General features: G+C 47.5%; 2 protein-coding genes across 5 annotated transcripts in view; both read right to left on the bottom strand.

Annotated features, from left to right (window-relative positions):
• Nucleotides 1-2883: 2883 nt before the first annotated feature.
• On the bottom strand, nucleotides 2884-16062 carry ANKRD2 (ankyrin repeat domain 2). Of its 2 annotated transcripts, XM_053312484.1 has the most exons (9): nucleotides 15809-16060; nucleotides 14544-14657; nucleotides 12485-12628; nucleotides 11216-11323; nucleotides 8792-8890; nucleotides 7348-7446; nucleotides 6654-6752; nucleotides 4734-4832; nucleotides 2884-3097 (listed from the first exon to the last, which is right to left on the bottom strand). In XM_053312484.1, exons 1-9 carry the CDS (start codon nucleotides 15878-15880, stop codon nucleotides 2996-2998), a joined length of 936 nt encoding a protein of 311 aa, XP_053168459.1. In that variant the 5' UTR covers nucleotides 15881-16060; the 3' UTR covers nucleotides 2884-2995. The 2 variants fall into 2 exon arrangements, with proteins under 2 accessions (XP_053168459.1, XP_053168460.1); XM_053312485.1 differs by lacking the exon at nucleotides 8792-8890 and having other exon boundaries at nucleotides 15809-16062.
• Nucleotides 16063-20574: 4512 nt separating this feature from the next.
• Nucleotides 20575-24543, bottom strand: part of UBTD1 (ubiquitin domain containing 1) — a 29443-nt gene continuing 25474 nt past the window's right edge. For all 3 annotated transcript variants that reach the window (XM_053312490.1, XM_053312489.1, XM_053312491.1), the window contains exons 2-3: nucleotides 23329-23556; nucleotides 20575-21767 (exon numbers count right to left, since the gene is read on the bottom strand). In XM_053312490.1, the coding sequence (XP_053168465.1) occupies nucleotides 21382-21767; nucleotides 23329-23503 (561 nt within the window). In that variant the 5' untranslated portion in view covers nucleotides 23504-23556 and the 3' untranslated portion in view covers nucleotides 20575-21381. The remainder of the gene's footprint in view (nucleotides 21768-23328; nucleotides 23557-24543) is intronic.

The following is a 24543-nucleotide window of genomic DNA, read 5'->3' as shown; positions in this document are numbered from 1 at the left end:
CCTTGCCAGCCGTTTGCTCAAAATCTCCCCTGCCAAGTTGCTTTCTCCCCCGCCCCTTGGTGAAAAAGCTTGGGAGGTCTTGTAAGTTAATCATGTATTGTGGTTAATGCTTGATCTAGCATTTTGAACATTTTTGTGTGACATTTCAAATTCACGCAGAGTTTGTGGTGGCATCACTTATTAATAAGCACAGGAAATGCATCAGTTATTTATAAGCACAGGACATATTAGCCCTTGCGTAAGCCTTTTAGTCATCATATCCCTTGCAACGAAGGGAGAGTGTGCTGTTCTGATTAGGCACCAGAATGCCCATACAAAATGTTCCATATGAGAGCACTGAAGACTTACCTGTTCAGTCAGGCTTTTAGCTGAATTCTAAATGTGATTCTAAATGTGATTTTAATTTTGATCATTTGTTGTTAATTCTGGATTTATTGCTATAGTTTTAACCCATTGTAACTCGGCAAGAGCTGCTCATCTTTAGCAGTACATAAATGTGCTAAATAAATGATAGCAAAGACATCTCATCTCTCCATTTGCTGAGTCACTTTGGCATGGGCTGCCTATTCACCAAAATGCTCCAACAGAAACTGGTGGTGAATGCGCCGTATGCAGCCTAGGCAGAAGGGCTAACCTAGCATCCAGGGCATGTCTATAATTGAAGCATTGGGGGTAGGATGTCCCTAGGCCCCTGAGGGGGAGCAGTAGCTGGACGGCAGCTCATTCTTCATTCTCCCCCTCCCACCACCAGCATGTGTGGGCTCCTGATCTGAGGACTCACCTCACCTTCAAGAAAGACAAGCCCTTTCCAGGGTGTTTTTCACACAGGGCTTTTAGCTTACATCTCCTGCGGGAGGTGTGAGTTCACATATCAGCCAGCTTTGCCCCAAAGTCCCTGAGCTATCGGGTAGCACTTCACACACACAATTCAGGATTTTCATTACACATTAGAGTGTAGCCTGATTTATATTCGGGGGGTTTTTTTAAATCCACTTTTTTGGCAGTTTTTTTTAGCAACTTCAAACTCTCAGTAAAGCCTCGCAGTACATTCACATTCGCAGTTTAAAAAACATATATACCCTCTACCTAACTATACTGACTGTATATACTTCCTAGGGCATTTTCAGATAGCAGGCTTTATTTTATTTGTTTGTTTATTTATAAATGTGTTAAATAAATAAATAAATAAATAAATAAATAAATAAATAAATAAATAAATAAATAAAGCCTGCTATCTGAAAATGCCCTAGGAAGTATATACAGTCAGTATAGGTAGGTAGAGGATATATATGTTTATTTTTAAAAAATAAACATATCTGAGCCAGTGGAATGCACACATGCAAGTGTGTGTGAAAGACTGTATGTGGGGAGTGCGTGATATTATTTGCATAGGAGTGAGCGGATGGGTATGCTGAGAATGTTTGTTCTTCTGCAGCAAAGGCTTGGTGGTGAATGGGAGGGATCTTCACTTTTGTCCCAGAGCTTACTGCAACCTTGCTACACTGCTGCTGACAGATTAATGATTGCTACCTAGTCAGAGAGTGGTACACCAGGGGTTGGTTCTGGGTGAAACTCAGCCAAGGGTCCTGCAAAGATCTGCATCGAGCCCTTCTTTAGATAAGCCTCCCATTTTGCAGCTGGTTCCGCTACCCTTCCTTCCTGGAATGACTTTTGCTGTACAGACAGAATTCTCATAGGATCACTGCCCTGCTGATCTCATCACTTCTGTGGTGCACAGCTTAGTCTGCCCCCTACTCGGAGGTCATAGTCTTGTATTTCCTCAGTTTGGGAGCCTTCCACTCTAGTTCTTATGTGGTGGCACAGAGCTAAGGTACCCTGTTCCTTCCGAATCTCTGGGAGGTCTTATGAGTGATATCTAATATAATTAAGAGCCACATTTAGAGTACTGTTGTATACAGTTCTGGTCCCAGATCTCAAAAGCAACATTGTAGAACTGGGAAAGCTGCACAGTCCAGATTATCAGGGGCCTAGAGCACCTTTCTTATGAAGCAAGGCTACAACATCTGGACTTTTCTTAGTTTAGAGAAAAGGTGACTAAGGGGAGACATGATAGAGGTCTCTTAAATTATGCAAGGTGTGGAGAAAGTATAGAGAGATACATTTTTCTCCCTCTCTTATAACCCCAGAACCAGGGGTCATCCCATGAAATTGGTTGTCAGGAAATTTAGGACTGGCAAAAGAAAGTACTTTCCCCATAAAGTGCACAATTAACCTGTGGAACTCTCTGCCACAGGATGTGGTGATGGCTGCCAGCTTGGATGGCTTTAAAAGGGGCTTAGACAAATTCATGGAGGATAGTTCTACTAATGATTATTAGTATTGATGGCTATAGGCTACCTCCAGGCTCAGAGGCAAGATGCCTTTGAACACCAGTTGTAAGGGAGCAAGAACAGAAGAGAGGGTATGCCTTGATCTTTTGCCTGTGGGCTTCCTGAGGGTATCTCATGGGCCACTGTGTGAAACAGGATGCTGGACTAGATAGGCTTTGGGCCTGATCCAGCAGGGCTGTGCTTATGTTCTCATGAATCCTGCTCCCACGAGCACCAGCCCAGTGTGGTGCAGCCAGTTTGGTTCTCATTAGCTATTTCGCTATCATGTAGCTACGTTAATTCCATGCAGCTGGGAAACAAGGCTCAACTCAGCTTGACCCAGTGAATATCAGATTGACACCTGTTTACCTGGCAAGACTCCTGTGCCTTTAGCAGCTGTGCCATAGACAGAAATTTCTCATGTGCCGCTTATGGAAATAAGATTATGGAGAAAGTACCACCTGGTGCATATCGACAAATCATACGACTGTTAAAGGCACATGTGCTTTTAAGGCAACTCAAAGAGGAAACATGTGGTTTGATGGGCTTCCAGTAGTTTTTACTCTGCTTGTTTCTTTATTGGGTTTTAGTTACACAGGCTCTCTGAGTCCAGTATTGCTGTTGCCTGGAGTTCCACCTGCCTGTACTGTCTATCAAAATGTGCCTCACGCAGGCATTTCTGTCATTTTTGGCTCTTCTTGCTTCTCCAGCACTTCTCGTGTGTCTGCCTGCCATAGCTGCACCAGGTCTGTAGGAGTCTTCCCAGCCTGTGGCAAGAAAGGCAGATGCATTGCTAGGCACTTAAAAGACCCTGGGCCTGGGTCCACAGCCCCCCTTTTGATAATTAAACTCACATACCCTACCCCACCCCAAGAATAATTGCATATGTTTTTAAAAGTATCTGATATATCCCAGCTGCTTTTGGACTACAACTCCCATAATCCCCAGTGGCTAATAGCCAGGGATTATGGGAGTTGTAGGCCAACATCTGTAGGATGGCTGAAGTCGAGCAGCTCTGGGCTAGGAGCTCTCTCCCATTGCTGCCCTTCTTTTCTAGAAGAGTCTGTGGATGAGATTTGGGGTTCTGAGCAATTTCATTGAGTAGTTTCTAACTCAGCTGCACTTTAAAAGGAAAATAAACTCTGCTGTAGGCTGCTGGGCCCATAACGGGGGTTGTAACTTTTATCCCCCAGTTAATTAGCAGAGCACTAAAGAAGCTATCCACTCCAGTTACAGAGTAGTTGCAGAGTTTAGTTGTTGCAGCTAATTATAAGATGACACATGGAGATTCTTGTAGAACTAAATACTAAGCATTTATTGGTGAAGTACACTTTTGGATAGGAAAGACCTAACCCTAATCTAAAGAACTACATAATGGATGGGGGGGCGGAGAGAGAGATGTTTCCATCTGCTCTCTTAAGAGGAAAGGAAGGGATTCTGACTCTCAACAGAAACTACCTCGGAAGGAGAGCTGGTCTTGTGGTAACAAGCATGACTTGTCCCCTTAGCTAAGCAGGGTCTGCCCTGGTTGTATATGAATGGGAGACTAGAAGTGTGAGCACTTCTCTATATTCTCTAAAGATATTCCCCTCAGGGGACGGAGCCACTCTGGGAAGAGCAGAAGGTTCCAAGTTCCTTCCATGGCTTCTCCAAGATAGGGCTGAGAGAGATTCCTGCCTGCAACCTTGGAGAAGCCGCTGCCAGTCTGTGAAGACAATACTGAGCTAGATAGACCAATGGTCTGACTCAGTATATGGCAGCTTCCTATGTTTCTATGTACCTGAAGAGCAATATCAGGGGTCAAAGAGTAGAGACAGGTAGAACAGTTAGGGAGACCCCTTCTCACTACCTCTTCTCCCAGTATCCCTAGTGGTCATTAGGATAGTTGGTGCAAAAGGTCGATGCACTGGAAGTCCCATCTCCAAGTCCCTGAACTGAGGTCAGAATAATCAGCATCCTTGTGTCATGCAACTATAACAACAAACCACAATACATGACAACAGGGACCGCCACCCTCACAGAACGTGCGCGTGTGCTAGCTGACTTCTGAAATGCCAACAACACAGAGAAACTATGCTTCTGTCCCATGGAAGATAACTTCATGGAGGAGAGATCTATCAACGGCAACAAGTCAGAGGGCTATAGGCCACCACCAGCCTCGGAGGCAAGATGCCTCTGAATACCACTTGCAGGGGAGCAACAGCAGGAGAGAGGGCATGCCCTCAGCTCCTGTCTGTAGGCTTCCCAGCGGCATCTGGTGGGTCACTGTGGGAAAGAGGATACCGGACTAGATGGGCAGCGTGGACCTGATCCAGCAGGACTATTCTTATGTAAATCCCCACTAACTAGCGAAAATATTCCAATAGTTATTTCATAGCTGGGCCAGAAGGGGGCAACACTCACCAGGTTTTTGGCCATCATGTCTGCCCCATGCAGAATCAGCATCTTGATGATCTTGTAGCGATTGAGGCGCACGGCATCATGCAGGGCAGTGTCTCCCTCCTGCAACACACATAGCAGTGCCACATTGTGGAAGGCAAGGGCGGGCAGTCAGCAGAACTGACAAAGCTTTGTGGGTAGAGAGGCCACTGCCCAACAGAACAGGATCTTTCTGCTTGTCATTGAGGGAAGGAGAGCTGGTCTTGGGGAGGAAAGCTGGTCTGGTGGTAACGAGGGTTCATTGTTCCTTTTGTTAAGCAGGGTCTGCCCTGGTCTGCATTTGGATGGGTGATTACCTGTGAGTGCTGGGGATAATTCAATAATTGCTTTCGATAGGGTAAGACCCTGAACAAGTCTTGGAGCTGGGATTTTGGAGAGCAAAGGCTCTGGTATCCCAACGTCTTTCTGACATCAAGCTACAGAATGAGACAGCTCTCCTTCCAGTCCTATATAGGCCTTTAAAATCATGGGCAGGATTCTCTACTACCCCATACTTGTCCACTATCACCTTTTCTTAAGTTTCGCTGGGCCTTTTCTAGAGCTCGTTTTAATGCCTTGCCATCTGCTTTACTTTATGGTAGATTTCATCAGTGGCCGATAGAGGCGCGATTATGTCCCTGCAATGCTAATGAGATCTGAGACAGTTGCCCACATGTTACTTTACTGTGAATTTTATCAAGATGTCAGGAAGCATTTAATTGTGCCCTTGCTGTCTCAGTTTTCTGATGGTCCTGGGCGTTTTTGTATCCTTAACCATCTGGTAGTGAACTTCTTACTTGAAAATAAAGACTCTAGTGTCTCTTATTCAGTGGCGAAATTCTGCTACATTGCTGGTAGAATTCGGATCACTCTGGTGCGTGGTGGGACACTGGTGGGATTGTCTGAATGTATTTCTTGATTGTGCTGCTGTTTTATTTATTTGAATTGCTGGTCAATTGACCGAATAAAGATGACTGACTACATCTGAGTGCTGTATGATATTCCCCTTAGGGGATGGGGCCATCTGCTTTGCATGCAATAGTCCCAGGTTTGTGCCCTGGTACCTCTAGATAGGGCTGGGAGAGACTCCTGCCTAAAACCCTGAGAGCCACTGCCAGTCAGTGTAGACAGAACTGAGCTAGCTGGAGCAATGGTCAGACTCAGTATAAGGCAGCTTACTTATGTTCCTATGACAGGGAGGGCTGCCATTTCCCCCTCCTTGTGGATGAAAAGTGCTAGCTGCAGGGCTAGACAACCAAGGTGGGGCGGGAGATTTCGCTGTATGTGCACCTCTGGCTGGAAATTACTAGGGACTTATGAAAAGAGTTGGGATATGGGATGGGACAGCTGAGCCCCTCACGGAAAAGAAAAAGAGGTGAAGTGTCCTAGTCCTGGAACTCAGGAACGGAAGTTAGCAAAGGGTGACAAGGCTCTCTTCATTCTGAATCACTATCCTGCCATTTTCAAAGGTGTCTTTCCCTTCTTTTGGCCTCTTTTCCTTTCACTTGTGTGTGCCTCTATGGACAGGGTCTCACTTGCCTGTGTACAATAGCTGTTAAAGTAAAGTTGTGCCATCAAGTTGATTTCAACTCCTGGCGCCCACAGAGCCCTGTGGTTTTCTTTGGTAGAATACAGGAGGGGTTGACCATTGCTGTCTCCCACACAGTATGAAATGATGCCTTTCAGCATCTTCCTATATCACTGCTGCCCGATATAGGTGTTTCCCATAGTCTGGGAAACATACCAGCAGGGATACGAACAGGCAACTTCTTGCTCGCTAGGCAGGTTATTACCCTGCTGCTCCATTAGGTGGCTACAATAGCTGTTACCCATCTTAAATCATTGAAGTGAGGTGAGCTACAGAGTGCAATGAACAGACACCCAGCCACCAAAGGGGTTTCTTACCCGGTCACAGGAATTGACATCCACTCCATTGTTTATCAGATGCTCCACAATCTCAGCCATGCCAGTACGGGTGGCCACATGCAGAGGGGTGCTGAGAAGCTGAGGTTGAGCAGGTGCGAGGAGGGGAGAAATACAGGAGAGACATGATTTGACATTAGTTCCACCCTACCCCACATCAGATGCTGATGCTTGGCCTCTTATTATTGGCCGTGACTCTTGAGCAGTACACCCTCTTTTCCAGTTGCCCCAACTTTGCCAGAACATCTCACACATCCACAACATTTCATAGTCCCCTACAGTTTATCTCCTACCCAAATATTCCCAGATCATCTACCTTCCCCTTTCACTACGATGAATATTTATATACCGCTTTTCGACAAAAGTTCCCAAAGCAGTTTACATAGGTTTAAATAAATCCTGTCCCCAAAGGGCTCACTATCAAAAAAAAAAAAAAAAGTAAGACAGCCACCAGCAACAGCCACTGGAAGGATGCTGTGCTAGGGATGGATAGGGCCAGTTGCTCTCCCCCTGCTCAATAAAGAGAATCACCACTTTTAAAAGGTGCCCCTTTTGTTCAGTTAGCATTAGCAGTTTTGTTCACTGGCAGCCTGTCTGTCCCAATGTCTCCCAGAACGTTCTTCTCCCACCGTGATGATCATGAAGCGCAGCCTGGGATGCCTGCTCTTCAGCTCACCTTGTCTTTGACATTGAGATTGGCTCCTTTCTCCTGCAGCAGCTTCACCACATCAAGGTGTCCTCCACGGCAGGCCCAGTGCATGGCAGTGGAGTCCAGCTGTCAGCAAGCAGCAAACATCCGTCAGTGGAGGAGAACCATCCCGCCCGCCACACCTGAATGCACCCCCCATCCATCCTTTTTCAGCTCCATGTAACTGCATCTCTGAGGCTCACATGAACAAACAGAAAAGTCCAAACCCAGTTTTGTGCCTGGAGTGCCCCAGGAAATAGTTCTTCCAGGGCCGGTTTAAGCATACTGCAACTACTGCAACTGTAGCCGTCCACAGCATTGGGTTGGGGGGGGCTCATGCTGGGTTGGGGTCTGTGCAGGAGAACAGCAAGGAGGAGGGGGAGAGGGTCTCAGAAGCCGTATCCTTGCTAAATGGGATTTCAAACAGGCTGGTCCTCAGCTGCCAGATACTGGGAGGAGGAGGAGGGGCAGGAGTCACGGGGCAGCCAAGGATGATGCCAACCATGGAGAGCTGAAGGACTTGATACTTTCTGTGTACAAAGCAGGAGTTCTATCCCATAGTTTTCACTGGGACATAGGAAGCTGCCTGCCTTGCGCTGAGTCAGGACTTTGGTCCGCCTAGCCCAGTACTGTCCACCCTGACTGGTAGCAGCTCTCAAATCTTCTTCCCCAGCTATGTTACCCAAGAAACATGCAGCTAGAAATGGAACTTAGGACCTTCTGAAAGCAAAGCGTATGTTCTGCACAATGAATTCCTTAGATTAATGATACACAATGTCAGGGGTGTAGCTAGAATTGAGCAGATGGTTCAAAGAACCTGGGCCCCCAAGCTCTTGAGGGCCTCCCAGCTCCACCCCTCCCAATCTTCTTCATTATCTCCCTCACTCCAAGGGGCCACTGGAGAGAGGGATGAACACAAGCCCCCTCTCCCCTAGCTACGCCCCTGCACGGTGTGGAGAAGTTTTTCCTTTTCTCCATCCTAAATCTCCTGCCAGCCAGCTTCTTCATTAGGTGACCCCCTGCAATGAAAATGAGGCAAATAACAATGAGAAGAGGAGAAGTTGCTTGGAGGCTGCTGTTAGCTCTCTTTCTTTTGTTCTAGATTGTTGCCAACTTCACTCAGGCAGAGGACCAGCTGAGGGGTCAAGGTGCTGAAAACCTCCCCACTCTTGAGCCCAAAGGAAATTAGCTGTACATGAGGGAGGGACCCCAAACTTTAATTTTGCAAAATTTTTACAAACATTTAATTTTGTAATTTTGCAATAGGCCCCAACAATTCTAGAACTGGCCCTGACTTCTTCTGAGACATAGATGGGAAATGGATCGCAGTGGGACAGAAGGCACAGATAAGGGGCATTGCTGCTGCTGCTGCAGAAAGAGAGGTACAAGGGTGGGCACAGATGTGAACAGATGCCATTAGAACGTGTCTTACTCGATCTCTGAAGTCCACAGTGGCACCTCGGGCCAGAAGTTTCTCCGCAATCTCTGTGTACCCCTCAAGTGAGGCACGGTGCAAAGCTGTCCTGCGGAACTAAGAGAGGCACAGGACGATTGTCTTCAGCAAAGCATTGGTGGGGAAAGGAGGAAGAAAAACACACACACACACCCATGCAAGGGGCTGCTGCCTAATGGAAGTTTTCCATCCATTCTCCTCCTGCAGAATGTGTGGTCTGGATCAGGGCCATGGCAGGGGCAAAGCCCTCCTCCCACCATGCTTCTTCACTACGGTTCGTATTCAGTTTGCCTGCCCCCAAACAAGCCATTGACAAAAAAGGGAGATAGTCTGTTCAGGGTCAAATGACACATATTAAAGTAACATGTAGTTTGACCTGACTGACTCCCCAATGGACATGGGCTCCCCTCTTCTTTCTTCAAATCTTTGGTAACCCCAAACTTCCACCAGACCAGTTCACTGGCACAGCGGGGAAATAACTTGCCTAGGGACCAAGAGGTTGCCAGTTCGAATCTCCACTAGTGTGTTCCCCAGACTATGGGAAACCCCTATATCGGGCAGCAGCAATATAGGAAGATGCTGAAAGGCATCATCTCATACTGCGCGGAAGGAGGCAACGGTAAACCCCTTCTGTATTCTACCAAAGTCAACCACAGGGCTCTGTGGTTGCCAGGAGTCAACAACAATTCAACGGCACAACTTTACACTGTTCTAAAGCAAAGCAGTGAAACTTATTTGATTTCCACCATATATATTTTCTGCAGACTGCACAGGATTGTGCCCTGGAGCCACAAACTGTTGCCCAGTTATCCTCATCTTACCGAATGTTATGACTGGGTATATGTGAATTCACAGCTTTAAGTCCAGAGGTATTCCAAGAAGCCATCCCCCAGGGTGTTTTTCACCTTTTAGGCCACATCTCCTCCGGAATGGAGGGTGTATGTTCACATATCAGCCAAATTTACCCCGAAGTCCCTGGGAGCTATCGGGGAGCACTTCACACACAATTTGGGTTTTTCATTGGGTTTGTTGTTTTTACATTTTATATCCCTCTCTTCCTCCAAGGAACCCAGATTGGTATACTACATACTTATGTTTCTCCTCACAACAACCCTGTGAAGTAGGTTAGGCTGAGAGAGAAGTGACTGGCCCAGAGACACCCAGCAGGTATCATGGCTGAATGGGGATTTGAACTCAAGTCTCCCCAGTCCTAGTCCAGCACTTTAACCACTACACCATGCTGGCTGGTAGTGGTGTGTAGTGGTAGTGTAGCCCGATTTATATCCAGACTTTAAAAATCCACTTTTTGTGTCATTGGGGGGGGGGGCAACTTTGTACTCACAGTAAAGCCTCGCAGAAAATCCATGATAAAGCCTGCTGTGTGGAAAGTGCCCTGGTTCTCTTATCTGTATCCATAGACTTTTAGAGTTGGAAGGGTACTTTGAGGTCTTCTAGTCCACCCCGCTGCTTGATGCAAGAATTTGCTGCAGCATCCTTGACAAATGGCCATCCAGTCTCTGTCTGAAAGCCTTGAGTGAGGGAGGAACCCTCCACCACAACATGAGGCAGACTGTTCCACTGTCAAACAGCTCATATATATAGTCTAGACATTATTCTCCTAATGTCTAGCCTGAATCAGCTTCCTTATAATTTGAACCCTTTGATTCTAGTACTGCCCTTAGAAGCAACAGAGAACAAGGCAGCTATCATATCTTCCCTTCCTTTTCTCTTTTCAAGTCTGAATATATTCAACTCTTTTCATCGATCCTCCTAGGACATGGATTTCAGACCTCTCACCATCCTTGGTGCCTAGTCTGAACCTGTTAGTTTATCTGTTGCCCTTCTTAAAATACGTACCCGGAACTTGACACATTATCCCTTTCTTTTTTGCTTTTCTTTTACAGAAAGAAAAAGTGCAGATTTCCCAGCTTTGGGGCAACCTATCGTAATCTTCAGTGCCCCTAAATAGAAGGCTTATTTCTTATTGAAGTTTGTTTAGATTAAGTTTACTCAGTCACAAAAAGCTAGTGCCAAAGCTACTCCACAGGAGCTGTTTTGAGGGTGACATTTGTGGGGAGAACATAACAAAACAAACAATATCATATTTTAAAACTGAGCGTACAACACCCTTTTGAAAAGAGATTTGCATAACAGATTGTCCTCGCACTTACAGAGGCAATATTGGCCACTCAGACTTTGTCCTTAGCACTTGGAATATGTTCTGTTCCCCCTTTCTGCCTACATTCTACACTGTTTTCTGTTGTAGGCACTGTTTCCAGGTGTGGAGATGGCCACCACCCTGCACAATGGTCCCACATTCTAGTTCACAACTTCACAAAAAGGGGTGAAGAACACAAGCCATGAAAAGCCACGGAGAAGGTTATTCTCTGAGTTTTGTGATACCTCATCGCAGGTGTCTGGGGAGTTGCCATCTGTCAGGAACTTCTCCACCACACGCACCTTGCCCTGCACAGCAGCTTTTAGGAAGTCCTCTTCTGCTACAGGGCCTGTCTACAAGGGAGGATAAATGTTTCAAGGGGTGTTGCAAAGACTTGGGAAGTGTAGCAAGGGTATTTGGTCATGTTAAAGGAAAGGTTCGGCCATTTCTGATCTGTCACACAAAAAGCTTGTTCACACAACCATTGTGAGGAAAGTAGGAGCCCAAATGATGCAGTATGCAGCACACGGCCAACATCTCTGCTGGGCCCAGCCAGCACATGAACGCAACTGGTGGCAGGTTAGCTGCTGAAATTGGCAGCTTTACGTTCCGCCCCCACCCCCAGTGAAAGGTCCTCCAAGGGCCAGGATGCATTCCCAGGATACCCTTCCCTGCCAGCAAGACTGGAAAAGCTTCATGACCATTTGAGGCTGATCTCCCATTGGCCACAGAGGAGCAGGAGGTGGATGCAGCCCTGTTGAAGCTGCTCCAGCTTCAGGATCATAGAGTGTGCCTCGGAGGCTAGCGTGTTCAAGGACAGTGGCCACTGTAGGCACAGCTCTCTGTGCTTGTTGTGTAGGTGAGAGCATGCCAAGTGTCAATAGCCCAGGTAGGGGTGATGCATGAGTTCTCACAACCAGACAACTGGAGTCGGAGGATTCTGCTCTCATCCACCCTCAGTAAGAAGCTGAGTACAGAAGCTGAGTAGCCCTGCCACAATCAACCTGGCCCGGAGGGGAATGGGTGAGTTCCCTGGTGGCGCAGTGGTAAAACTGCCACCCTGTAACCAGAAGGTTACAAGTTCGATCCTGACCAGGGGCTCAAGGTTGACTCAGCCTTCCATCCTTCCGAGGTCGGTAAAATGAGTACCCAGAATGTTGGGGGCAAAATGCTGAATCATTGTAAACCGCTTAGAGAGCTCCGGCTATAGAGCGGTATATAAATGTAAGTGCTATTGCTATTGTTATTCTGACAATTGTGCAAATCTGGGTAGCCACCTCCTATCCCGATTTTAACAGTCGTGTGAACCTGCCTAGTCCCTAGCATCTACAGGCAGGTACTGCTGCCATGTGTAGGGATGGGGTACATCTCTAGAGAGGTCTCCAACCTCTGGGAAGGTCCTAGTTCCATGCCCTCCTGCTCCTGCTTCCCCACATCTATTTCTGGATGAATCCTAGGTTCAGCCTGCTACTGCTCCCGAATTCCACCCCCACCCCCAATGGACCGTCGCCTACAATTTCCTCTGGCTCCGGTTCTGGTGCCTTCTCCTCCTTCTTCTTTTTGGGTTTTTTGCGAAGCTCAAAGAGGTACTGGGTGCCACCAACTTCTATGATCTCCCGCCTTAGGTCCACAGAGGTCTTCCGCACCCTCTCCTGGCCCTGTAGAAGGAAGGGGGAAATCTATGAGGAAATTCCTTTTTATCACTGAATACAGCCCTTTTTTATAGCCTTCCTCCTCCCCATCTCCACCCCCTTAATAGCAAACCCTTAAAAAAACCCACCTCCAGTTGTGACCAAGGTCTTGCTGATCAAAGGGCTTGTTTTTGTCTTTGTTTACTCCCCTCATTGTGCCCTATTAAAGTTGGCACTGTGATAAGCAAGACAGAATCTGCTGACTCAGTCTCTGGCTTCTCTTCTTTCACCTACCAAGAGAGCAGTTTTATCTGCATACCTGTTTGGAAGTTCCTCCTGAGAGAGGGGCAGGGCAGACTCTTGTAAATCCTAAAGGGAATATGTTCCTAGCTTGAGGGGAAATGGAGCGGAGTAGGAGGAGTGGGGCATAATCTGGTTTGGAGTTTATGAGCAATCTGGAGAGCCAGTGTGGTGTAGTGGGGAGTGTCAAACTAGGCCTGTGGCGGGGGGGGGGGGATACCCAGGTTCAAATCTCCATTCAGCCATGAAGCTCACGGGCTGGCCTTGGGCCAGTCGACTATTCTCAACCTAACCTGCCTTACAAGGTTGTTGTGAGGATAAAATGGGAGGAGAGAGAAAACTGGAGCAAGAGCATTATACAAATGTAATGGAAATAATTAGGAACTAGCCGACCCTGCACAGAGCATCTGTGCACTCTTTGGGGCCGGCGGTTACCTCTCCCCCCCACCGCCTTCTGCACCAGTCTCTGCTTCTGGGCCCAATCACCTCTACTCCCCATTGCCACTGCTGCCCCCTCTTTCTTTCCCCCCTCCTGGGCCTTGCCTCCTCAGCCGGGCCGGGCCCACCACCTCTGGCCTCCACGGCCAGGCCACTGTTGTGACAACCAATACTCCTGGGTGTGCTTCAGCCAATCAGGCACATCCACTGGCCAGCCAATCAGCTGGGCTCTGGGACGCACATTCCAAGGCACACCCAGGAGAATTAATATAATAGATTTACGAGTTCATCCCTACAATTTGTTTTCAAGTCCAGCCTGGACTATGTGGCGAACTAAAGAAGGGAATACTTCCGAGCATGTGTAGAGTGTGTTTCTCTTGCCATTGAATAGTCATAGTAGCCTCCCCCTACCCTTTGGTGATGGGGGCAGGGATTCCTGACAAGCTTGAGTCCCAGCTCCTGTCATTACATTGCAAGTCCTGTTTTGCAGGACTTTTGGTTCCCAGGAAGTTTTAGGCAAAGAGCTTTTAAAGCCCTTTAACTCGCCTCTCCTCCAAAAGGTAGGGGGTGCAGTCACATATCAGCCAGATTTCCCCCCAAGTCCCTGCAAGTTATCAAGGAGCAGTTCACACACAAATCAGGTTTTTCACTGTGCATTAGAGTGTAACCTGATTTATATCTGGGGTTTAAAAAAATCCACTATTTGTGTCGGTTTTTGGAGACAACTTCAAGTTCACGGTAAAGCCTCCCCGTATACTCACGGTAAAACCTGCTGTGTATAAGAGTCCCAGGTGAGCACAAGTGAGGCACTCTCTCTTATCATGCCAGTGTCAATGGGCTGTTTAGAATTTTGACCACCAGAGGGCAGAAAAAGACCCTTGGCAATGAATTTGGAACATCAAACATGTGCATGCACAAACAAACAAGAGATGGAGCGTAGAAGTCAGCCCGGAATTTGGCAACTAGAAGCTGTTGTTCTTGGCACTGTCTGATGGGGCCATAGTAGTAGAGGGGACTATTAAAACAGGAGCATGAAAGGATTTATAATGGAAAACTCAGAGCACGTCGACTGGGTGCTTGTGTCCTGTGGAGCAGAGTTTGGATGTTACTTCTAGTGGTCCAGCAGGGTGCTGGATATAAGATGGAGATAAGATGACTGTAGGTTCCACTTTAGAGCCACTGTAAAGTGCCCAGCCCTTCTCACCTTTAGCCCTTCGATGCCTTTGTTGATTGGTCCGTGCTTCTTCTCATCCTCCAGATGTGGGGTATCGACCCGTGACACTTCTGGCAGCATTGCAGGGGGGCAGGAGTGGAGTTTCTGGGTAAAACAAATAAGGGAATATTCTGATGACATGAGCACCCACCCTCTGCCTCTTTTCTCCCCTTGGCTGTGGGGGAACGCAACTGTGACTTTTCTTTGCACACATCTTCAAAACCAGATATAGACTAGACACACTTTGAACAGGAGATCGCTTCTTGAGTAACATTTCCCCTCTAACTGCAGGTGCTTATCTGCTCCAGATGGGCTGTCCTGGAACCATTCAACTGAACAAAAAGGCACCTTTATAAAGTAGTGTTTCTCTTTATTTATCAGGGGGAGAGCAACTGGCCCTATCCATCCCCAGCACAGCATCCCTCCAGTGGCTGTTGCTGGTCTCTGTCTTATGTTTCTTTCTTTCCATTGTGAGCCCTTTGGGGACAGGGAGCCATTTTACTTATTTATTTATATCTATGTAAACTGCTTTGGGAACTTTTGTTGAAAAGCAGTATATAAATATTTGTCATTTTCATATGCATATTAATCGTCCATGCCAGTTTCTTGTAGCTAGGTTGAGGTCTCTTTCGATGCTAATTACCTTTGGGATTATCCCAGTGTTCCCGATCGGCTTCTCTCTTATCCACACACAATATCCAGTGGGGGGGGGGTATTGTATTGTACAATACAAGTTGTACAATAAAACTACTCCTAAACATTCTGCACTTGAAGTGAAAATTGAAAATGCCCCTCCTCTCCCCTCTCCTGTTTATTTTATAAAATTATCTAGGGAGACTAGGCAGGTTTAGGCATCCCAGCCTTAGAAGAGGATGGGTGGGATTGAACTGCAACAAAATTATTATTATTTTTATTTTTACATTTATATCCCGCTCTTCCTCCAAGGAGCCCAGAGCGGTGTACTACATACTTGAGTTTCTCCTCACAACAACCCTGTGAAGTAGGTTAGGCTGAGAGAGAAGTGACTGGCCCAGAGTCACCCAGCAAGTCTCATGGCTGAATGGGGATTTGAACTCGGGTCTCCACGGTCCTAGTCCAGCACTCTAACCACTACACCACGCACAATACCATTTTCTATCAATCCAGTTCTCCCTCCCCTGTAGTTCCAGTAATCATGATCCAGGTCCCATCCAGTAGAGCCTGGTCCCTCACCTGGGCCCCACGAAAGCAGCCCCCTTTGCTCCCTAGAAACTCACCTGCTCCTCCTCCAGTGCCAGCTTCTGTTCAATCAGTTCTGTTGCCCATTTCACCCCCTGGTCTGTTGTCATCTTCTCTGCCTTCTCCCGAAGTTCTCCCGACTGCTCCCAAACCCTGGTTCAGCTTTCCCCCCACCAAATCTTTATGTGGCTCTCACGGGGCTTGCCCCTGTCCCCTTACAACCACTGCTATCAAACCTGGCAAGTACGTCCTGCTCCAAGTGACAACATGATTCCACTCCCCCAGACGCCTGTGTCATGAGCTCAGCCTGCCGCATTCTCTCCTTGTCCGGCTGCCCACAGGTCATCTTCCTAAGGTGATCCATTCGTCAGACACCCTCCCTCTCAGTAGAGAAGTGCACACAGAACTCCCTGGCCATTCCCAAGGGGTTGGAACGAAATGGGATGCTGCTTAGGACCCTGTTAATCCCATATAGGCTGATGCCCTTCCCCTGGTCAGCCTGGGCACAGGGATTGTGGCTCCCTGCCTAGCTGCCGTGGACAAAATTTGTCTTATGAGTCATTAGCATTCCTGGTCGATTTGCCCATTATACATACATGCATCTGAGAAACCCAGCAAGCACACAAAGCCTTTCAGGCCATAATTTCAAAGTTGCCAGATCATAATTTCAAAAGAAAAGGGCAGTCATGGAACATAGTGGTGGAACATAGGAAGCTGCCTTATACTGAGTCAGACCACTGATCCATCTAGCTCAGTATTGTTTGCACTGACTGGCAGCAGCTCTCCAAGGTTTCGGGCAGGAGTCCAGCCCTACCTGGAGATGCCAAGGATTTAACCTGGGACCTTCTACATGCAAAACCGGTGCTCCACCACTGAGCTAGAGCCCTCTCGTCACAGTATGGAGCTGGAGCATCTGAAATCAATACAGTTGTCCCTCGCCTTACAGTGTAATCCTATTCCTCACCAACCACAAATTCACCAACTGTGAGGGTGAACGGAACCCTCACAGTGAGAGAGGGACAACTGTAAGTCCATTTTGTTTTCTTCAGGTCCAAATATTAGGGACATCCATCATGTGAAGACTGTGTGGCTGGTCATACATTGTGTATCTATATGCAATATATACAGACTGTTGATCTGCATGCATGTACAGACTGGGCAACATTCAGACTTGTTAGTTATGGGGAAGCACCATTGAAATCAACCAGACGAGTTAGCCAAGGCTAATTTAAGTTCCATTAATTCCAATGGAACTTAATCATAACTTAGTCTGGATATATATTTTTTTATTACATGTTGTCCATCGTGTTCCATACACATCCAGGCAGTAAACGCAATAGCTCTGTTCACACATTGTGTTCAACACAGGTACAATCTGTGTCTCTTACAAATCTATACCTTGAATTTGAGAGGGCCTGTACCCAGTTTCACTTCTAAAATGAACACATGTACTGCCATTCACACAGAACCATGTACACGGGCACAGACACCTGTGTGCAAATACAACATCATGTCTGGAATAGCCCTGGTGAAGCTCTGTCATTAAGGACAACCCCTTTATCTATGGGCCACCTGGAACCCTTATTCTAAAGATGGTAACTTACATTAGCATGACTGTGTTAACCAACACCAGGATTACTGCTGTCTGGTTGTTTCCCGAGATGAATCTGAGATTCCAGCCTTGGCATCGGTTCACACAATCACACTAATGTTGGTTATTGACTTTAAACCCAGAGTTGAATGTTTGTGTGAACTGGGCCTAACTGGATGCCCAAAGAGGAGTGAAACATTATGATCCTCTAGCTGATTTTGACTTTTTCCAAGGGTGCCCTATGCTCCAGAGGGGCCTGCTCACACAGGCACCCATCCCAGCCGCTGAGCTCTGCCAGGAAACAGCTTGCCAAGCTGCCAATCTGCTAACTTAAGCCCAAAGCCTGGAACAGTCTGAATCACGTGGGTGGGGGGTGAACTGGGGGCAGGAGAGAGGAGGACACCAAAAGGGGTTGAGCTGGGAGCTATTTACGGCGATGGACACATTGCTGTCTCTCTCATCTCATTGTCCCCAATTGTACCAGGACAGCCGTGCTGCCAAAGTCATTCCTGAGTGCTCCTCTGTACAAAGGGATGGGAAAGAGATCCTGCTTCCTAACAGCCACTCAGAAATCCAGGGACCTGGGCTTCCTTCCAAGTCTGGTAGGCAACCTCCGTAGGGATGCAGGCCAGAATGAGTCAAGCAAGGCTTCGTGTTTGGGTGGTGAGGAGCAGAGAAGGCACGTGTGTGTGTATACACACACATGTACGTACACACACACACACACACACACAGAGCTTGTCCTTATCACAGTGGGGCTTGAATCCACGGATGCTCTTTGGGCTGGTTTTCACAAGCAAAACCAGGGTGGGAGGAGCATCCAACCAGGCTCCATCCACGCCCCATGCAGGTTCCCAAGTAACAGTAGTGTGTCAGCAAATATGTGATCCATGACACAGTTGTGTGTCAGCCTAAGGTGACAAATGGTACGTGGCAAGCCCTGCCCTCACAGCAGCTGCAACCCAGCCACCACCAATGAAAATCACCCCCGTCGCAACCAATGGAAACCACGCCTGCCACAGCCAGCCACAACCAATTAAAATGTGTGTCTCCAAGCAGTGGCATCACGGCGGCGGCAGCCTGGGTCAGCTCCAACCACCACCCTCCATCGCCCCTGCCAAGTCTCCTCACGAGGACAGCGGCCAAGCCAGGGTGGGAGAGGGCGAGGCTCGTCTGTGCAGGCTGGACAGGAAGTCCCAGCTCGGCCGTCCTCCTCACGAAGAGACTTGGTGGGGCAACGCAGTGGAGACCAGCAGCTTTAGCCAACCTAGGCCACCGCCACAATGCTGCTCTCCCTGAGTGAGTGAGCAAAGGGGAGGAGGGAGGCTGAATGAGCGGGGGGGGAAGGGGGATGCCGAGAGTGAGGGAGGGTGGGGAGGTTTCTGGGGTGAGGGAGCTGTGGCAGGGGACAAAGGGAGCAAACCATATCTAGCGCACAGATGCTCTGTGCGGGTTCAGCTAGTTCAATATATTATTAGTTATTATTATACTCTTTGTCTAGATTACTAGGGCTCTCATGATCTAAAAACAGGAGTACAACCTCTTTGGAAAGTTACACTCCCCCAAAGCAGTAGCTTTACTGTATGGGGCTGCTCTTGGGTGGACCAAGTGGTGGAGATAGTCAGGAGGGCTTTTTACCAGCCTTGGTTTGTGTGCCAGCAGAGCCTGGTTTGGGGAAAACTGGACCTGTCCCGAATCACTCATACTCTAGTCATTTCCAGTTAGATTTATGCCGTGTGCTTGACATGGTGCTGCCTTTGAAGATGATTGGAAACTTCAGTTGGTTCATAATGCTTCTGCCAGGGCACTGACTGAAGCTGGTAGATCAGATCACACAGTATTCCAACCCTTTACCACCTACACCCTTTAACAATTTATTTCCAGGCTCAACTGAGGATGCTAGCTTTGACCTTTAGTGTGTTAACCTGGGACTAGAGTGTTTCAAGAATCACCTCTCCCCAGGTGAACCTGCCTGGGTACAACAATCCACTTCAGAGGCCATTTTCCTGAGTTCCCCTATTCTTGGATGCAGTCAGGGATTCTCAACGTGTGGGTCCCCAGATGTAATTGGACTTCAACTCCCATAACTCCCAGCCAAAGGCCACTGGGGCTGGGGATTATGGGAGTTGAAGACCAATAACATCTGGGGACCCACACATTGAGAAACCCTGAGTTAGGTGATCACAAGAAATAAGGTTGTTTTGGACTGGTGGCGGCACCCAGAATCTGGGATAACTTTCAAAGGAAGTTCTATCTGGCTCCATTGGTGGACAACAAGATTGTTTTGTTCCAGCGAGGCTTTTTTTTGGACACTGCTTTGAGATAAAGTCTAACCACCACTGACTTTGACCACTGTTTTTAGACTAGTTTATGGATGTTGCTTTATTGTTACTTTCTTGTATATCACTTGTTCTTGATAGCTGCCTTATTTGCTATATAAAGGTGGGATATAAATACTGAGTGCACACAAACAAATAAATGAATAAATAAATGCATTCCTCTTTTTCCCACAATCTCAATATTAAACGTGCCCAGAAAACTTTCTTGTAATCTGTGTCTGAAGGCCAAGATAGATATTACAAGGGAAACAACAGGTTCCCAAGCCTACATTTATTTTGTGATACTGTTGCAAGGGCTGGAACATTTAACCCTTCCGCTGCCTACTGGTTCTCCTCTGCAAACGCCTCCTCTATCTGGGCAGTATTGGGATTTCCACCCCCACTCCAGCTGGGCTCTGATCGTGCGGGTGGGTGGGAGGTATTTGCAGGGGAGAACTGGCAGGCATGGCATGGGAAAAATTAACAACTGCTGCTGATTATCCTCTGCGAATTTCCCCCTGCCAGCCCCTAAATTCCAGTTGTTTTGGCAAATATATGGCTGGGGCTGCAGATTTGTCTCTGTATCCTCTAGTTCCACCTTGAAAGCTAGCCTTGCATTTTACTGGAATTTCATGTTTCTACCTAGCTTGTCTCATGCAAATTGTCCATCCCTGCCCCGCTAGAAAGTGTTAGGCCCCTTGCATTCCAAAAGCAAGCCTGATAGGCATTCCCCCACCCCCGGCGCTTAGATTACCTAACTCAAGAGTCTGTCCCATCCTACTAAATATTTCAGTGTTTGCTACAGTCAAGGCAATAGTTCAAATCTTTTAACCCAAATTATTTCAACGTTTTCCAAAGTTAAGGAGCACAAAGTCCCAGGTGATTCAGGCTGAGGACTAGTTGGAAAAGGCTTTATTGATAAATTATACTGATACCTATACATAAAAGGAACCACCCTCCATTTCCCTCACATTATACCCTGTCTGGATGAGGGGCTGTCCATATATCCAGGATGAGCATCTGTCTCACGGACTCATCTCAGGCGATTGTGCAAATAGGCCCATCCTCAGGATCACTGGGGCCTCATTCACTGGCCTAGAAATGGCAAGATGTTTGACAAGGCTTTTCTGGCCCTAGGCCCAGCATGGCCCCTCCTGTGAGGGACGCTTTGGTCTCTAGCATCCCATGGTAGCATTCTTGGTGCCCAAATGGCAAGCTCTGTGCTCACTCCCTGAAGGGGACTTCACCCACAATCCATCATATAGGCTTGAGAGCCCACTGCAGGCAGCTCCACCTAGGCTGCAGCTAAGGGGAAGCGGAGGAAAGCACGTGTTTTGGAGCCAGACGAGCCCGGAGCCTGGATATGCGGGGTTGGGAGGGGGGGAGAGGTGGGGAAGGTCCAATCCTTGTGGGTCCTGGAGGTAAAAAAAAAATGGGCCCGAAGGACCATGAGAGGCAAACCATGGGGAGAAACCACTTTGGACACTGCCAACCTGTGCAGTGGCCTGGCTTGATACATCTTCTCTGGGCACTGCAGCAAGGAAGCATGTGCAGTTTCCCAGGGGACACGGTGGGATCCTCCAGCCCTGGTTCTGAGAGAGCACTATCTGCTTGCCCCAGCTAGAAGAACAGCCTCCTGCCCTCCTGGGCTCCAGCTCAGTCCCTGGTCACAGACCAGGCCCCAGGCCCAACTGCCTCCAACTCAGTTCCTTGGTGCAGGAGGCTGATTGATGATGACCTGGATGACAAAGTCCTTCTGGATCTTGGTCTCCTGCAGGCGGGTCCTGTCTGTCAGGAGCTTGCCTGAGAAAAACCAACGCTGCCAGGCAGGCTCCAGTCCTTCCTGGGCATAAAGCTGCTTCTTAAGTTGCCCAATTGTGTCAGTCATGCTCGCGCTCAGGCGCAGGTCCTTGCCAGTGGAGAGGCGCACTTTGAGTGGGAACTCACGCCGGGTGTTGGGTGCTGGCTCAGGCGGTTCCACACCTTCCTCCTCACTCCGCTCCATAATCAAGTTGACAGGCGGCGCCAGGCAGTAGACAGGGAGTTGGTATCGGTTACCCAGTTCATCGTAGCACTCGGTGAGCGAGCCTGCAGGTGAATGAAGACGCCAGCAGAGGGCATGAGAGGCTTACAAAAACATTTCTCTTTCCTCCAAATCTGTTTTGAGACACTTCTCAGTTCTAAACCAGATTCTCCTAAACCTCTAAACTTTCTACATTCTCTCCAAAATATGGTTTCCTTCCTGATGCTACGATGCCCCACAAATCTGATTATGGGCTTCCTACATTATTGATTACCCCAGCTCTCTTGTGTCTCTCATGGACCCCAAGGACCTTCACTCTACCCCACCACCACCCTGACTCTCTAGTCTTTGGATACCCCTTCAAACAGAATTGCGGTCCACCAGCCATCCTAGTGCAGGACTTTCTTTCCAACCTACCCTTCTTCTTTTTGACCCCTCAGAGCCTGCTGTCTTCTAACAAATGGACATAAGAACGCCCAATCTCCAGTTCTAATTGTCACATCTTGGTTTAGAGTCAAATACAAACATTTCCAGCCAAGTCTCCTTGGACCAGTGAAGAAACATTCCCATGCCATACTTGAAGGAGGAAGCCCTACCAAACCCTACCCACAAGTCCCTGGGAATTCCTTAGAATCATGTGTCCCCTGCAGACAAAGATTAAAAGGAAATGGCGAGTTGCTGAATAGTTCTGCCTCTCCTCATTTCCAGCTATCTCTGGAAGCTATGGTTGGACCAGGCGATAGTTGGTTAACAAGGATGAAGTTCGTAGCTGTTGGTGCAGTAGATATGAAGGTGTGTCTGCCCAGGTCTTAGCGGGCTGTTGTCTTTGCTCCAGAAACAAATATTTGCAGAGCATCGCAGAGGAGACAAACAGCTTTGAATTAATGCGAGTACCAGACGCAAAGTCACTTTATGTATTATGTGGCAGAACACACATTTATCTTTATGTATAGTGCCAAGTCATGACCAATTCTGGCTTCCTGTTGTGTCTACCACTATAATATACACAGTGGGACATGCATTTTTACATGCATACATACATATTTTCACATGTACATGCTTGTATTTTGGTGGTGGAAAAGGGGGCTGCCATGAGGAGTCTAAGCCTGAGATTTTTGCCTGGCCAGAAGGTCCGATTTTATCTATTTGTCATATTTATATACTGCCCAATATGTGTATCTCTAGGAAGTGTACACAATTTCAAACAAATATAGAACAGAGTAAAAACAATTAAATTGCTTAATTCTGTGAAATTAAAACAATTGCACAGAATAAAAACTTTAAAACAGTTTCAGAGGATAAAAACAAACAATTTAAAATTAATTTCAGTTAAAATCCTGAAAAAGCAGGCATGGCTTGATGGTCTTCCTAATTTTGACAGGGTGCATATTCCAGAAGCCCGGGGAAGTCAAAGAGAAGGCCCGGTCCCAAGTTGCCAAATGAGCCAGTGGCAACTGTAACTGGACCTCCCCAGATTATTTTAATAGGCAGCAGGCTTCATGACAAAGAAGGCACTCTCTAAAGTATCATTTGACGCTCACAGGGCATTGTTTCTGCCTGGCACTAGAGAGGAGGACAAAGAGAGTTAACTCTGTATCATCCCCGTCCTCCCCCCGCTACGCATACCATGAGGCAAGGTCACGCCAGCACCATCAATAATGGCCTGTGCTAGCCCATGGTCACTGGCCTCCACAGCATAAGCAGCCGCTTTGAGTGCATCCCAGATCTCCTTGCGGCCCTCGAAGGCAGGTGCTGTGTCCCAGAACTCATCGCGCTTGCTGCGCAGCTGCCCATCTGTCATGGGGTAATCACTCTTCCACTTGGGGCGCTCCTTCTTTAGAGGCTCATTACGACCTGCAATGAAAGAGGAAAACTTCAAGTGGAGCCGCAAATGCCAGAAACTCCCCTACTCTGCTGACCAGGTCTCTTTTCTGCTAACAGCTACTGCCCCATCTTCTCACCGCCAGATTCAAGCAAGGTGCATTTCTGTTCCTCTACACAGATTCTGCCCCCTACCCAGTTGCCCTTCCCAGGTGCCTGGCATGGGTCACATGGCCAGTCCATAGAGCTTTCTTCTGCCCCACCCCCATGAGCAGAGACTTAAGGAGTTTTCCATCCCAGGTAGTATTTATAGCTCTCAGAATTAGCCAGGGAATAAGCCACAGAGCTGGAGCCTCCTGGGTTGCAAGGCTGAGGGAGGATGAGCCACTGAGAGGCAGAGAGAGGGGGAGAGTGTACAGACTGAAGTCAGTTCAGCTGGGCTATCTTCCTACTTATCCCACTGATTTATAGTGACTGCTTCAAGTCCTGCTCCCTTATCAGCGGTTATATTCACAAGAATAAAACAATCCCCAATAGATGCTTACCCAACCAGCATTGTGTGTGTGAGATGCTTTTCCTTAAGTGAAAAGGAAACCAACTTTCCCATTTTCTTAATGGCGCTTTGTTAATTTATCAAGATTGATCAGGTCCTTCCTCTATTGCCTGCTCTCAATATGCCCATTTCTCTCTCTAATCTCTATATAAATCTTAAATTTCTCTCTCTCTCCTCCAAATCTTTCCTATTTTCTTGTTATAATAGATTATCCAAATCTGTGCACAACAATCTAGCTGAGAAATAACAGAGACAAAGCAGGTTGTTACACAACTGAGTAACGAAAAAATATTTTCAGGAGAAAGAATAGGTCAGCATTAAACTGAGGGGCGGTATCAAGTGCAGCAACATCTCCTTTAATTACTAGGGTGAAACAATAGATAGTCTAGGAAGTTACTGAGGTAACAGAACCTGGAGGGACTGAAAACCACACAGATGATAGGCTAAGCATTCACTAGACTCTTCAC

The sequence above is a fragment of the Hemicordylus capensis genome, chromosome 3 (assembly GCF_027244095.1).
Source record: "Hemicordylus capensis ecotype Gifberg chromosome 3, rHemCap1.1.pri, whole genome shotgun sequence".
In the NCBI taxonomy this organism is placed as follows: Eukaryota; Metazoa; Chordata; class Lepidosauria; order Squamata; family Cordylidae; genus Hemicordylus; species Hemicordylus capensis.
The sequence above is the reverse complement of the archived record's forward strand: the minus strand, read 5'-3'. Positions and strand labels throughout refer to the sequence as shown.